Raw genomic sequence first — 16,166 nt, forward strand, 5'->3', positions numbered from 1 at the left:
AAATACTCGAGAGGTAGTTTTTTGGTCGTCTCCCTCCTGCCACACTCCACCCTCAAGTAGACCCTGGTGTCTGTTATTCTCCTCTTTGTGTCCATGAGTTCTCATTGTTTAGTTCCCACTAATGAGTAAGAATATGTGGCATTTGATTTTCTGTTCCTGCATTAGTTTGCTTAGGATAATGGCCTCCAGCTCCATGTGTGTTGCTGCAAAGGAAATGGTCTCATTGAAAAAGACATTTCATACACTGTTGGTAAATACATTTTGAACATTAATTTAGTAGCATATTCACACACACATATATATAACATAGTAAGGATATATAGGTATGTTAAGGATATTTGTATAGATTTGTCACATATATACTTATGTGTAAGGACATTTCTTACAGCATTATTATATCAAAAAGATGGATCCTTATCAATAGGAATTTATCATTATCAAAAGTAAATCCTTACCAATAGGAAATAGCTCAATTTTCATACCCAGAAAATAATACAGTATGCAACCATTTTTTACAAATGAGGTTAGATCTAGAGTATACTGATTATTCCACAATTAAAATGTATTTAAAGCATTTAGTTTGGTAACACATCTTAAGATAATTTTGTTAGAATTCTTGTAATATCTGCTGTGTTGCAAATGGAAGCTACATGCTACATTGACACTCTACCTTGTTAGCAACAAGATTGCTAGTTATTAAATTTTTGTTGTTAGTGCCTGAGTGCCGAAATATTGGACCTTCAATCTGAATATTGCCAAGGGATTGTACATGGGGATCTATATTTAATATAAACATTTGAGTATATTGGGTAAAACTTTTATTAAAATATATCAAAGTATCTTTCATCTGCTAAACCAGGAGCTGGCCAGCTTTTTCTGCAAAGAGCCATTTAGTAAATATTTTAGGCTTTGTGGACTATATATAATTATTTTTTTTGAGACAGGGTCTCTGTTGCCCAGGCTGGAGTGCAATTGTGTGATCACAGCTCACTGCAGCCTTGACTTTCTGGGCTCTAGTAATCCTCCCACCTCAGCCTTTCCACTGGCTGGGACCCCAAGTGTGCAACATCACACCCAGCTAATTGACTCTATGGACTGTAAAGTGAATAAGCATGGCTGTGTTCCAAGATTCTTTACTTACAAAAACAGGCAGTGGGCTGGATTTGGCCCACAGGTGCTAATTTGCTGACCCGTGTGCTAAAAGGAAGGTGCTGCTAATGCAGTAACACTTATTTGTAAAAGTGCCCTGCATGTGTGACATTATCTTTCCTTTGAGAAAAGGATATATTTCAGTATTCACCTCACCATATTTTTCCACAGTGATGTCATATAATTTTTAAAATTTCATTTGTAAAATAAGATTATTTTCTGCATTTCTGCCACTTTATTCCTGTTAATAGAACTCAGTATTTTACGGTCATCAATTACTTTGTATATTTGATGAGTATCAACTGTCCTAGAATTGGTTGATTTTTATCAAGCAAGAAATACTCTCCTTGAAGCTTTTAGTTTTTCTTGGTCTTTATGTATAAGCATGAACAAAATAATAATCAGCTTCTGTAATCTAGAAATGGTCAAGGCAACTTTTAGTTCTATAGTTTTAAGAATTTAACACCTTGGTCTGGCATTTTTAATGCCAAATGTGTATAATTTTTATAAGCTTTAAAATATGTAATTGTTATATAAAATTTGAAAACTAAACCTGTTATGTAAAATTTGAAACTATTTGTCTATTACTTTTCCATGACTGTGGAAGAAAATTACAACATTCTCAGCCATGACTCCTAAGTATGATGTCCTTAAAAGAACTGTCTACACTCACGAACTCAAATTTTCTTTTCATTCACTCTTGATCTCATGCCAGTAAGTCTTCAATTTCAGCAGTCCTCCAACGTTTTTCCTCAAGATTATCACTAATTTTTTTCTGTAATAAATCTAGGCACTTTTCTTCCACCTCGTTTTATTTAATCTGTCAGCAATATTTGAGGCAATGGAGGACATCTCCTCCCTAACGGCGTCTTCACTTGGCTTTCAGGACCTCACTGCCTCAGGCTTTTCCTCCTACCTTTCTAGTCCATTCATCATGTTCTGTTTGGCTTGCTCCTCCTCATCTTTCTCCTTTTGGACATTGTTGTTTCCCAGGGCTCACTCCTCAATCTTCTTTCTTGTGACTTTTTCTTTTTCTTTTTTGGAGACAGAGTTTCGCTGTGTCACCCAGTCTGGAGTTCAGTGGTGTGATCTCGGCTCACTACAACCTCTGCCTCCTGGGTTCAAGCAATTCTCCTGCTTCAGCCTCCTGAGTAGCTGGCATTACAGGTGCATGCCACCATGCTCAGCTGATTTTTGTATTTTTAGTAGACACAGCATTTCCCCATGTTGGCCAGCCTGGTCTCAAACTCCTGACCTCAGGTGATCTGTCTGCCTTGGCCTCACAAAGTGTTGGGATTACAGGTGTGAGCCACTGCACCCGGCCCCTCATGACTTTTTCTACTGTGTATATGCTAGTGATTTCCAAATGTATGTCTCCAGCTCAGATCTCTCTCCTTAATTCCAGATTTCTATATCAGCCTGCCTACTTGACATCTCTGTTTGGTTAGTTATTGGGTATCACACACTTGTCAGATCCAAAATTGGGCTACTGATGTCCTTCCTGAAATCTACACCTCATGTAGTCTTTCCTACTTTGGTTAAGGGCAACTCTTCCAGTTGCTCTGCCAAAAATCTCGGTGTCATTCTTGACTCATCTCTCTCTCTCTCTCTCTGACACCTCACATCTAATCTCTCAGTAAATCTTGTCAGGTCTACCTGAAGAATATGTCCAGAAGCCAGTCATATCTCATACATCTGAGCCACCCTCATCTGCAGTCTAGATGAGTGTCATAGACTGGGAATTGATAGTCCTGGTTTTTAAAAACTTCCCTTTTCATCAATTCTTAACTCAGTGGATGTATTTCAAACATAAGTCAAATTGTGTCATTCCTCTGCCCCAGCCCTTTTGATTATCTCCCATTTCACTCAGAGTACGTGTCAAAGTTCCTCCTAATTATCTCCCTTGCTCTGCTTCAGCCACACTGAATTCTTGCCATCCCTTATCTACCCCTAGTGCTTAAAGATGCCAGGCACACCTCTGTGATTCGCAGTTCCCTGTGTCTGGAATGCTTTTTCCCCAGATATCCTCCTAGCTTTCTCTTTCCATTCCTTCAGTTCTTTATTTAAAACCCCCTTTCTAAGAAGAAGAGGAAAAAGGGTAAAAAGAAACACATTAAGGAACAACCACTTTCTGAGGAAGAACGGTGTGCTACCCAGACGCGTCATGCTTAAGGTTCAATTGGGTGCCTACCAGGGATGCTCTCTAACGTAACGAAGGGAAGGTTCAGTGAAACAAAGTGATTTATCATCTCTAACTTCAAACCCATTTGTATCTTGACATCAACGCTGTTAACCTTATGTCATCAGTTCTTAGAGACTTTGATATACAAATAAAAGGTTTTTTGTATTAGAAAAAAAAATCCCCTCTCTCAGCAGGGACTTTTCTGACCATCCCAACTTTCCCACCACCCTCCCCATCAAACACATAAACATTTCATTTTCCTGCTTTAGTTTTTCTCCTGTAACATCCTGTATATTTTGCCTTATCTGTCTGTTGTTATTGTGTGTTTTTCTCACTCTCATGAATAGGGTTTTTATTTTTCACTACCATATCCTCACTGCCTAGAAAAAGGCCTAGCATATTGGATGAAGCTACCTAATAAATACTTATTAAATGAGTGAATGGAGTTTATCCTGGATATATTGTTTGATTAATTCTCACTTTAAAAATGTTTGACATGGTTCATTCTAACAGTTTTGCCCGGTAATTACGTGCATTTTTAAAATTGTTTTGGCTTTTTATAATAAGCTACATTCTTTATATTAATTTTTTTTATTTAGAGAGAAAAGCCCAATATTGTGGTTATTCACTATTTATTCTTTTACTAGTAATCATAATTGTAATTATGGCAAACTGAGTCAGAGGAATTGCAAACTTTACTGGTATTTTATTTTATTTTGAGATGGAGTCTCGCTGTATCCCCCAGGCTGGAGTTCAGTGGTATGATCTCAGTTCACTGCAACCTCCACCTTCTGGTTCATGCATTTCTCCTCCCTCAGCCTCCCAAGGAGCTGGGATTACGGGGGCATGCCACCACGCCCGGCTAATATTTGTATTTTTAATAAAGATGGGGTTTCACCCCGTTGGTCAGGCTGGTCTCAAACTCTGTACCTCAGGTGATCCACCCACTTCGGCCTTTCAAAGTGCTGGGATTACAGGCATGAGCCACTGCACCTGGCCACTAGTATTTTATTAAAAAAAAAATTAGGGTGGCACATTCAATGGACTTACAAATTCTTTTCAAGGGATTATGAACCTTTAGTATTTGAAATAAAGAGACAGAGTTGGAATTTTTTGCTTCCTATAGTAAGAGGAATACTGGTCAGGCACTGTCTATTCTGATGGAGCAGGTGCTGCTGCGTGGCTGTATTTCAGAAGCAAGCTGCTCACATCGATATTGGTTGGTGAGCAAGAGCAGTGGTCATTGATTGACTAGATTTCAAACTGGCTTTGGGTGGCTTCTTGTTACCATTGGTACAAGTCATTTCTTTCCTAAGTTAGAGTCAACTTTAACCAAAAATTTTCTGTATAAAAGTTGCCTTCAATTAACTATGTTCAAAATGAAACTATTTTATATTCCAGAATTGTAGACTTCATTTTAAAATTTTGGTCAAGATGAATTGGTTAATAACAGCTCTCAGGAATATCTGTTTTCTTTTTTTAAAAATACATATTTCTCTGTATAATTTATTCCTTAAAATTAATTATTTTCTTTCTGTTTTTGGTATTTTTAGAAGCTTTTGCTCAAGTCCTAACATAATCTCCAGTAGGAGATTTTAGTCTCTTTGTCAGTTCATGTATGTATATGGTAGTGATACTCTACTCTCTTTTTAAATTCCTTTTCTTGTTCACTTTCTTCTCAGTACAATAACGGTGATATTCTTATACATCTTTACCTCATTTAAAAGTAATTACAGTTTGCTGCTGGCAAATTCAGCTTTTTATATTTTGACTAAATACTAGGCTAAAAGTGAAGAAAATTTACCAGGTCATTTTATTTTCAAACAAAATCATTACTAATAAAAATTGGTATCTTTGAGATATAAATAATGACATTTTGATATTTTAAAAGTAAGGATACACCCCCCCCCCAATAGTTTGGCTTTGTGTTTCCACCCAAATCTCATGTCAAATTGTAATTCCCAGGTGTTGAGAGAAAGACCAGCTGGGAGGTATTGGATCATGGGGTCGGTTTCCTCCATGCTGTTCTCGTGATAGTGAGTTCTCACAAGAGCAGATAATTCTATAATGGGCTCTTTCCCTTTCACTTCTCTCTCTCCTGCCACCTTTTGAAGAAGCTGCCTGCTTCCCCTTTACCTTCTGCCATGATTGTAAGTTTCCTGAGGCCTTCCCAGCCATGAGTAACTGTGAATCAATTAAGCCTCTTTCCTTTATGAATTACCCAGTCTCAGGTATACATATATATATATATATTTTTTTTTTCTTTATTCCACTCATCAGTTGATGGACACTGGCTGATAACATATCTTTGCATATGTGAATTGTGCTGCAGTAAACATATGTATATAGGTGTCTTTTTGAGAGTATGATTTCTTTTATTTTGGGTGGTATCCAGAAATGAGAATGCTGGATAGAGATGGTAAGACCTACTTTAACAGAACTCTCCATAATGTTTTCCATAGATTTGTACTAATTTGTATCCCCACCAGCAGTGTATAACTCTTCTTTTTTCACCACATCCACACCAACATCTACTGTTTTTTTTATTTTAGTAGTGACCATTCTGGCTGAAGTGAGGTGATATCTCACTGTTGTTTTATTGTACATTTCCCTGATGATTAGTAATATTTAGCATGTTTTTATATTCTTGTTCACCATTTGTACATCTTCTTTTGAGCAATGTCTATTCATGTCAGGTGCCCACTTTTTAATGGAATTATTTGTACTTTTCCTGCTGATTTGTTTGAGTTTCTGGTAGGTTATGGACATTAATCCTTTGTTAGATTCATAATTTGCCCATATTTTCCCCATTGTATAGGTTGTTGGCTCACTTTGATGATTATTTCTTTTGCTGTGCTGAAGCTTTTTAGTTTAATTAGGTCTTTATTTATTTATTTATTTTTTATTTTTGTTGCTTTTGCTTTCAGGGTCCTCATCATAAATTATTTGCCTAGGCTAATGTCTTCAGGTCTTAGGTTTAGGCCATTAATCCATCTTGAAATAATTTTTTTACATGGTGAGAGATAGAGATCCAATTTTATTCTTCTATATGTGACTATCATTTTTTCCCAGCACCATTTGTTGAATAACGTGTACTTTCTCCAGTGTATGTTTTTGTATCCTTTCTCAGAGATCATTTGGTTGTAAGTGGCCTTTTTTCTGAGTTGTCTATTCTGTTCCATTGATCTGTGTATCTACTTTTATACCAGTACCATGATGTTTGTTACTGTGGCCTTAGAGTATCATTTGAAGTCAGGTAATGTGATGCCAACATGTTTGTTCCTTTTGCTTGGTATGTCTGTTGCTATTCAGGCTCTTTTGTGGTTCTACATGAATGGCAGCTTTTTAAAATAACTCTGTGAAGAATGACATTGGTACTTTGGTAGAAACTGTGTTGACTCTGTAGACTACTTTGGGCACTATGGCATTTTCACAATATCAATGCTTTCAGTCCAGGAACATAGAATGTATGTTCATTTATTTGTATCATCTGTGATTTTCTTCAGTGATGTTTTCCAGTTATCCTTTGATAGATCACTCACCTCCTTCATTAAGTATATTCCTAGGTATTTTACTGTTTTGCAGCCATTGTAAAAAGGATTGGATTCTTGATATGACTCTCAGCTTGGTTGTAGTTGGTGTATAGTGGTACTATTCATTGGTATTTGTATATTTTGTAACCTCTGAGACTTTACTAAATTCATTTATCAAATCTAGGAGTGTTTTGTAGGAGTCTGTAGGGTTTTCTAGGCATAAGATCATATCATTGCTGAAGAGAGAGTTTGACTTTCTCTTTTCCAATTTGGATGCCCTTTATTTCTCTTGCCCAATTGCTCTGCCTAGGGCTTCCCAGTTTTCTTCTTAATATGCATGAAATAAAAGTAAAATTGAAAGCGATTGTTGATCAGTTTATTTCACATCTCTCTCTCATACACAGATAAAATGAATTCAAAGTTCTATGTTAAAAACACAATATTAGACCCTGTCTTGTTCCAAAGGGAATTTCTAAGTTGTCTATAAATTACAGAGGAATCAAGAATATAAGTGGAAACTGTTTCCAAAAAATAAACATAAAAAGTTTGTGTTAACACAGGGGTTTCCAATCCCCAGGCCACAGACCAGTACCAGTCCCTGGCCTGTTAGGACCTGGGCCACACAGCAAGAGGTTAGTGGTAGGGAGCAAGTGAAGCTTCATCTGTTTACAGCCACTCTCTGTCACTCACATTACCTTCTGAGCTCCTCCTCCTGTCAGATCAGCGGTGACATTAGATTGTCAAAGGAGTGTGACTTGAACCCTATTGCAAGCTGCTCATGCATGGGATATAGGTTGTTCACTCCTTATGAGAATCTAATGCTTTATGATCTGTCACCATCTCCTGTCACCCCTAGATGAGACCATCTAGTTGCAGGAAAACAAGCTGAGGGCTCCCACTGATTCTACCTGATGGCGAGTTATATAATTATTTCATTATATATTAGTAATAATAGAAATGAAGTGCACAATGTATGTAATGTGCTTGAATCATCCTGGAACCATCCCCCACCTCAGGTCCATGGAAAAATTATCTTCCACAAAACTAGTCCCTGGTGCCAACATGACTGGGATAGCAGGGTTAACAGATGTGAGACCCCTTTGTCTTGTCTTGGATTAATGTGCAGATATACATTGTGTGAATGACATCTGATGGTGCCATCTTGCCCTGTAGATCATTTTAGGGACACCTCCAGTATTTCATGAAAATTAAAATTTCTTCTAGTGACGAACAAAATGATACCCGGAAACAACTTTCTGAAGAACAGAACACTGGAATATCACAAGATGAGATTCTGACTAATAAACAAAAGCAGATAGAAGTGGCTGAAAAGAAAATGAATTCTGAGGTATTTTCTTTAGTCATTTTCAAATGTTTTCATATGTGTATATATTTTTAAAAAGCTTTATTTTGGAAGGTATAAAGGATTTTTAAATCACATATATATACACGTGTGTGTGTGTGTGTGTGTATATATATATATATATACACACACACCCTGTATATCCTTGGTCATGTATCTATATATGTACATATAGGATAAAGCCATGTTCTTAATTCAACTACATTTGCCTGCAACAGTCGAGTAGTGACCTTAACAATGGCATCAATCCAAAGGAAAAGCATTTGATATTTTTCATAAGAATTGATTATCTTTCCAATATCAAAAATAAGTTTTGCTACTAACAACAGATTTGCTAGTTTGGGGACATTAGTTCTTTTTAAAATATTAATAGAGAAGTCAGTTTGTTATTTTCACTAATAGGAAAGTAGGAAATGTACAGCTGGGTCAGAGGCCACATTGTGGATGTCATTATCCTTGCTTTTGAGGAGAGGAACAGTTTGCTCCGAGTAGTTTCTCATTTCAATGCAAAGAGCTTTGAAAACAATGACATGCCATGATACACATTTAGTGATAATTTATTGATAAGTATTTTGTTCCCAGATGAATAGTTCAGTATGTTTCCCCTATTTCACACTTACTACTATAATGTTTCAAACATTATAAAGAGGAAAAAAAAGTTATTGCAATGGCAAATAATCTCATGATTTCTAAGAAAAGCCTTGTAAGTTATATCTTATTTACCATTTGTATTTTGAAATAAAAGGCTTCTTTTGTATTTATATATTTACACCACAGAAGCAACTGTGATTTTGTGAAGGATCACTAGCAGTAGCATCAGAAGACCTGGCAAAAATCCTGCACGTTGCATATATACGTGTGTGTGTGTGTGTGTGTGTGTGTGTGTGTGTGTGTGTGTGTGTATTCTAGATGGAGTCTTGCACTGTCACCCACGCTGGAGTGCAATGGCACAAACTCAGTTCACTGCAACCTCTGCCTCCCAGGTTCACACGATTCTCCTGCCTCAGCCTCCTGAAGTGCTGGGATTACAGGTGTGAGCCACTGGTCCTGGCTGCATATATTTTTTGACCTCTCCTTTTAAGAATCGTGATCCTAAATGAGTTGAGTGTTGTAGGTAGAAGTGCAATGCTTAGACGCAGATGTGTACATTGTAGAAGGGTACAATGCTTAGATTTAACAGTTATGAATAAATGTAATGCTTACAACTGACTGTAAAAATATTAGAAAAACAGTATATTGATAAAACATTCCTCAGAAAAAGGAACTTAAAGAACTTTGAGGAATTGCTTCTGTCCTAATATATGCATAGCTAAGGCTCTTATGATGGTGTGGTTTATAGGTTAGATATCAGAGTGTAAACCCAATTTAAAAAATGTAGCCAAATGTATTAATCTTCTATTTTATGCCTCTGGGTTTTTTGTAATTCAGAGAAAGGCTTTTCTAATTCTGAAATTCTTAAAAATCCTCTAGTGATTTATTTTTCATGGTCTTTAGATGAATATTTCAACTTTTTGGAATTTACACTCTTTTAGATTTGAAGTTTTGTCCCACTTTTTTCCAGTTAAATATCCACTATGGGAATTATTTCATTGTACAAATGTAAATGTCATTCTTTAATTTTAGAAGAAATCATGATATGTCATTCTATTGAGTGCTAACTAAAAGTTCCCTTTGTTTACTTAGCTTTCTCTTAGTCATAAGAAAGAAGAAGATCTCTTGCGTGAAAACAGCATGTTGCGGGAAGAAATTGCCATGCTAAGACTGGAACTAGATGAAACAAAACATCAGAACCAGCTAAGGGAAAATAAAATTTTGGAGGAAATTGAAAGTGTGAAAGAAAAGACTGATAAACTTCTAAGGGCTATGCAATTGAATGAAGAAGCATTAACGAAAACCAATATTGAAGTACAGTGGACAGCTTAGGATTTTGACAACTGAGAATGCTCAGTTCTGAACTGGAGAACGTAAGACACAGCTAGGAAACACTGGAAATGGAAATTCAATCATGTCATTGTAGACTGACGACTGCTCTACATGATTGTGATCAAAGTCAGATAGCTGAAAGGGACTTCTTTCCAGAGAACAAACATGAACAGGTTTATTTACAGGAGAAAATGAATTCTCATATATCTCACCTAAAAGATAACAGTGAGATTCTTTCTGAACAACTCTAACACTGACGGTAAAATTAACAACCTAAAAATTAAGCTCCATCACACAGGATAAATTCTGAGAGAAAAGATGAGGCAGGCCACCATCTTTCCTGTTTGGGCAACTTAGCCATTCCAGCGTGCGGGCTTTGGAGAGTACAAACCCACCAGGGGCAGAAGAGATCCTGTGGCATAGCACAGCTGCTTTACCAAATCATGGCCAGAATGCTTCTGTAAGAAGGCCCCTGATCCTGTTCCTCGTCACTAGACAGGATCTCCCACCTGAGGCCTCCAGCTACACCCACCAGTGTTCCCTGGCCAATGGAGATTTGAAACCTTCCTGGGACAGAGTTCCCAGAGAGAGGGGTGGGCCATGACCTTTGTTGTTTGGGCAACTAGCCCTTCTGGCCTGTGGGTTTTGGAGAGCCCAAGCTGAGCAGGGGTGGAAGTGGTACCTCAGCACAGAACAGCCACCCTGCGAAAATGTGGCCAGATTCTTGTTTAAGCCAGTCCCCAGCCACATTTCTAATCACTGGGTGGAGCCTTTCAACCAGGGTCTCCAGCCACCTTCACTGCTGTTCTCTGGCTGACAGAGGTTTCAGGCCTCCCTGAGTCAGAGCTCCCAGGGGGAGGACCAGACTGTCATCCTTGCTGTTTGGATGACTCAGCCAGTTCAGTCTTAGAGTTTCAGAGTGTCTGAGGAGACCAGGGGCTGAAGTGAACCCCCCGCACAGCATAGCCACTCTACACAAACGTGGCCAGACTTCTTTTTTAAACAAGTCCCTATTCCTGTTCCTCCTTACTAGGCAAGACTTCTCAACTTGCTTCCAGTCACATCCTACAGGTGTGTTCAGATTGGCAAGAGGTTCATACCTCAGAGGTACAGAGCTCCCAGAGGGAAGGGCAGGCTATCGTCTTTGCTTTTTCGCAGGTTTCACTGCTGATACCTTCAGCCACTGGAAAATATGAGGCAATTGGCGACTGGAGTGGACCCCCAGCATACCACGGCAGCCCCACAGAAAAGTGGCCAGACTGTTATGTGGGTGCCCATTTCCATATCTCCTCGATGGGCAGGTCTTCCTGGCCTGGGTCTCCAGCCAGCCCCCAACTTGAGCTTTCAAGCCAGTAGCAACTCAGTAACTCCCTGGACAGAGCTTCCAGGAGCAACAGAAATCCTCTCTGCCACTGCCTCTGCAGCGGAACTGCCCTTGCTACCCTCAGAATATCAAGGGAGCAAAGACCCTAAGTGCCATATTGACACCTCCAACAAGCTGCAGTTGACACAAGGAACAAGTCAGTCCATCTTCCACAGGTACAACACACCCCTTACTGCTCATCACCAGACAAGGAACCCTGGCTTGGGCCCACAACACAGACCCTCCAACCTGGGGTGATTACATTAAGTAACTGCTAACTTACACCTCTCTGGGGTGGAGCCCCCAGGAGACAAGGAAAGTGGTGAAGCAGCAAGTCAGCTGATGTGGAGCCCGGAGAGCAGGGACAGCTATGTCTCTAGGCTCCACTTGCTCTTATGAGACACTTTATCCCAGCACTTTAGGAGTGCTGAGGTCAGACCAGCCCCATCTCACGTGCAAGATTGCCCAGCACAGATCAGGTCTAAGAGTTCTCTTCGTAAAAAAGGGGACTTGCTTAAAAAAGAAGTCTGGCCGCGTTTGTGTAGAGCAGTTGTGCGGTGCTGAGGATTCACTTTTGAGAGAGTTCTCCTCTGAGACCTGATCTCTGCTGGGCAGTCTTGCACATGAGATGGGGCTGGTCTGACCTCAGCACCCCTTAGTCTGCTTGCCTCTCCCAGGACCCCAGCCAGGCCACACCTGCTTAGAGGGCACTTTCGGGTGCCCACACCATAGCTTCTGTACAAGCGGACCGTGCCTGATCAGTGGAGAGCTGCAGCAAGGTGACCTCTACAGCCACGCACTAGCCTGCACATTACCTCTCCATACTGCAGCCCTTTATATGGAAACTTCCTACATCACTTTGCTGTGTGTGTTTACACAGGTGGGTTTTGTTGTACTTGCCCTAACAGCATATGGGAATGCAGCACACACCCCAACCCACACCAACTGCCACGAAGATGAAGCCATGGTGGGCACAGAACCAAAAACCCCACCCCTGCTAGCATCTCACCCTTGAGGTAATGCTGTGCAGAGGAAAAGGGACCTTCTTATACTCTGAGTGACCACTGTTGCTTGGGGGGGATCAGAGAAGGCACCTTCACTGGCCAGCCACCCACCCCAAACCAGCACTACCTCCAGTGCAACAGCACACACAGTCAGCAGGGGCCCCCTGGCCCACACCCCAGCTGTTTTGCCTCCACCACTGGGTGAATGCCCACAGGGAGGCAGGGACTTTTGCATCTGCTAGCATTCTGCCACAGCTGCCGCACTTTGGTCCCTTCAGTGCAGTGGACTCCAAACCTCGAGGAGCCAGAGAACAAAGTTGTGGCCCAATACAAGTTCCCCAGAGTTAAAGCACACAGTCCAAGAATTGGGAGCTGCATGTTGGCCCCTTAAAATCCTCCAAAAACAAAACCTGTTGGCTGAATCCACCTTACACCACAATCAAATCCTCAAGGTCATCAGATATAGTAAAGGAAAAATACCCTGTCCAAAGGTCAGCAACCTCAAAGATTGAAGATGGATAAGCCCGTAAAGATGAGAAAAAGACTCTGTGCAAGAACACTGAAAACTCAAAAATTCAGCATGCCTTCTTTTCTCCAAATGACTGCATCAAGTCTCCAGCAAGTGTTCAGAACTGGGCTGAGGCTGAGATGTCTGAAATGATACAAGCAGAGTTCAGGATATGCGTAGGAACAAAGTTCATTGAGTGAAAGAAGTATGTTGTAATCCAATACAAGGAAGCTAAAAATCATTGTAAAACATTGCAGGAACTAACAGACAAAATAGCGAGTATAAAGAAGAAAATAACTGACCTGACAGAGCTGTAAATCACACTAGAAGAATTTTCATAATGCAGTCACATGGTGATTGTGTGTGATTGCATTATGAATATTATTGTAGTATGTGTGGGCACCTGAGAGTGCCCTGTAAGCAGGTGTGGCCAGGCTGGGGTCCTGGGAGAGGCAAGCAGACTAGGGAGGGCTGAGGTCAGACCAGTTCCATCTCATGTGCAAGACCATCCAACAGAATAGACCAAGAAGAGGAAAGAATCCCAGAGCTTGAAAACTGGCTTTCTGAAATAAAACAGGCAAACAAGAATGGGGGAGAAAAGAATGAAAGGGAATGAACAAAACATCCGAGAAATATGGGATTATATAAATGACCAAATCTATGACTGATTAATGTACCTGAAAGAGATGAGAATGGAACCAACTTGGAAAACACATTTCAGAATATCATTCATGAGAATGTCCCCATCCTAGCCAGACAGGCCAACATTCAACTTCAGGAAATCCAGAGAACCTCAGTAAGATATGCCATGAGAAGATCATCCCCAAGACACATAATCATCGGATTCTCTGAGGTCAAAATAAAAGAAAAAATGTTAAAGGCAGCTAGGGAGAAAGAATTCACCTGCAAAGGGAATTCCATCAGACTTAGCAGACCTCTCAACTGAAACTGTACAAGCCAGAAAAGACATTCAACATCTCAAAGAAAAGAAATTTCAACCCAGAATTTCATGTCCAGCAAAATTAAGCATCATAAGTGAAGGAGAAACAAGATCCTTTTCAGACAAGCAAATGCTGAGGGAATTCGTTATCACCAGACCTACCTTACAAGAGCTCCTGAAGGAAGCACTAAATATGGAAAGAAAAGACCACCACCAGCCACTACAAAAACACACTGAAGTACACAGACAAGTGATGCTAAAAACCAACCACATACATAAGTCTGCAAAAAAGCCAGCTGACAGCATGACGACAGGATCAAATCCACACATACCATTACTAACCTTAAATGGAAATGGGCTAAATGCTCCAATTGAAAGACACAGGGGGCAAGCTGGATAAAGAACCAAGACCCATTGGAGTATGCCATCTTCAAGAAACCCATCTCACATGCAGTGCCATACATAGGCTCAAAATAAAGGAATGGAGAAAAATATTTCAAGGAAATGGAAAACAGAAAAAAGCAGGTGTTGCACTCCTAGTTTCTGACAAAACAGACTCTACCAATAAAGATTAAAAAAAAAAAAAAGACAGAGGGCTGGGTGCGGTGGTTCACGCCTGTAATCCCAGCACTTTCGGAGGCTGAAACGGATGGATCACAAGGTCAGGAGATTGAGACAATCCTGGCTAACACGGTGAAACCCCGTCTCTACGAAAAATACAAAAAATTAGCTGGGCATGGTGGCGGGTGCCTGTAATCCCAGCTACTTGGGAGGCTGAGGCAGGAGAATGGTGTGAACCTGGGAGGTGGAGCTTGCAGTGAGCCAAGATCGTGCCACTGCACTGCAGCCCGGGAGAGACAGTGAGACTCCGTCTCAAAAAAAAAAAAAAAAAAACCACAGAGAAGGAGATTACAAAGGTGGTCCTGACCTTTGATAAATCTCATTATTGCTTGATACCAACCTGGGCTATCTTTATTGCCCAAACCAATAGGATAATGTGCTGAGGTTAGGGAGCTTCTCCCCTGCAGAGAATCCCTGATCTCCCAAAATTTGGTTGATATCTAAGGTTGATTGCCATGCAACTCCTTTTCTGAAGTTTTACTTATTTCCAACAAGGCAAGTTTTCCTGCTTCCATGGTGATGGAGAGCAGGCATCTCCTTTCTTGAGTTTCAGCTTGCTTCTGAGAGGGAAGGTGAGTGTAAGTTTTTTCCAGCTTCTAAGATGGCAGAGAACAATCACCAGTCTGAGACTTATTTCCAGGTAAGTAGCTGAATTAGTTTTGTCTTAAAATTTTTCCTTAATGACTAAAATTTAAGATTACTCACCAGCTGCTTTTAATTTCTCCTTACCATTAGAACACTCAGTAATCATATGAATTGTGCATTTGTTTGTTTTGCTTAACTTTTTGTTTGTTTATGTTTGGGGTTTTGTTGATGTTGTTTCACTTTTCTCCCATCTCTTCCTGACTTGGTCAGATCCAAAGAATGCTCCAAATTGTGGGGAACAAGGCTTCTGAATTGGCTAAAACTCATGTGGCTGCGCAAAAAAAAAAAAAAAAAAATCCAGTTAGCAGAAATGATTTTTTTAACTTTTTTATTTTTATTTTTTACATAAGTGGTTGCATCTTTTGCTAGCCAAGGCCAAACTGAAGGAGTAGTGGTGGCAACCCAAAGTTAAGATTCTGCCCTGTTCACTACAGAAACCTGAGTTTGGTTCCTAAGTCTAGTTCTTTCTGTTTGATATTTGTGTTACTTTTAAAATATCAGCAGTTTGCCCCACCTATGATGTGGTAGTAAAAGATTCAGAAGTATTTTCTTTACAAGTTCTATGATGAAAAGCTTAATTAAAAGCAAATTTCTTTTTTTAAAATTATACTTTAAGTTCTGGGGTACATGTGCAGAACATGCAGGTTTGTTACATACGTATACACATGCTATGGTGGCTTGCTGCATGCACCAACCCATGATCTAATGCCATCCCTTTTCTAGCCCCCCACCATGACAGGCCCTTGTGTGTGATGTTTCCCTTCCTGTGTCCATGTGTTCTCATTGTTCCGCTCCCACTTATGAGTGAGATCATGTGGTGTTTGGTTTTCCGTTTTTGTGTTAGTTTGCTGAGAATGACAGTTTCCAGCTTCATCCATGTCCCTGCAAAGGATATGAACTCATCCTTTTTTATGACTGCATAGTATTCCATGGTG

At 39.9% G+C, this 16,166-nt stretch overlaps 1 protein-coding gene across 2 annotated transcripts in view; it reads left to right on the plus strand.

Annotated features, from left to right (window-relative positions):
• Window positions 1-14,538, plus strand: part of LOC112206658 (POTE ankyrin domain family member B3) — a 35,855-nt gene extending 21,317 nt beyond the window's left edge. The window contains exons 10-11 of one of the 2 annotated variants that reach the window (XM_054675191.2): window positions 8,089-8,212; window positions 9,911-11,996. In XM_054675191.2, the coding sequence (XP_054531166.1) occupies window positions 8,089-8,212; window positions 9,911-10,150 (364 nt within the window). In that variant the 3' untranslated portion in view covers window positions 10,151-11,996. Of the gene's footprint in view, window positions 1-8,088; window positions 8,213-9,910 lie in introns of both variants that reach the window. The other variant, XM_054675190.2, reaches the window with a different exon arrangement.
• Window positions 14,539-16,166: the final 1,628 nt, after the last annotated feature.

This window comes from Pan troglodytes, chromosome 22 (genome assembly GCF_028858775.2).
Source record: "Pan troglodytes isolate AG18354 chromosome 22, NHGRI_mPanTro3-v2.0_pri, whole genome shotgun sequence".
Classification (NCBI taxonomy): Eukaryota; Metazoa; Chordata; class Mammalia; order Primates; family Hominidae; genus Pan; species Pan troglodytes.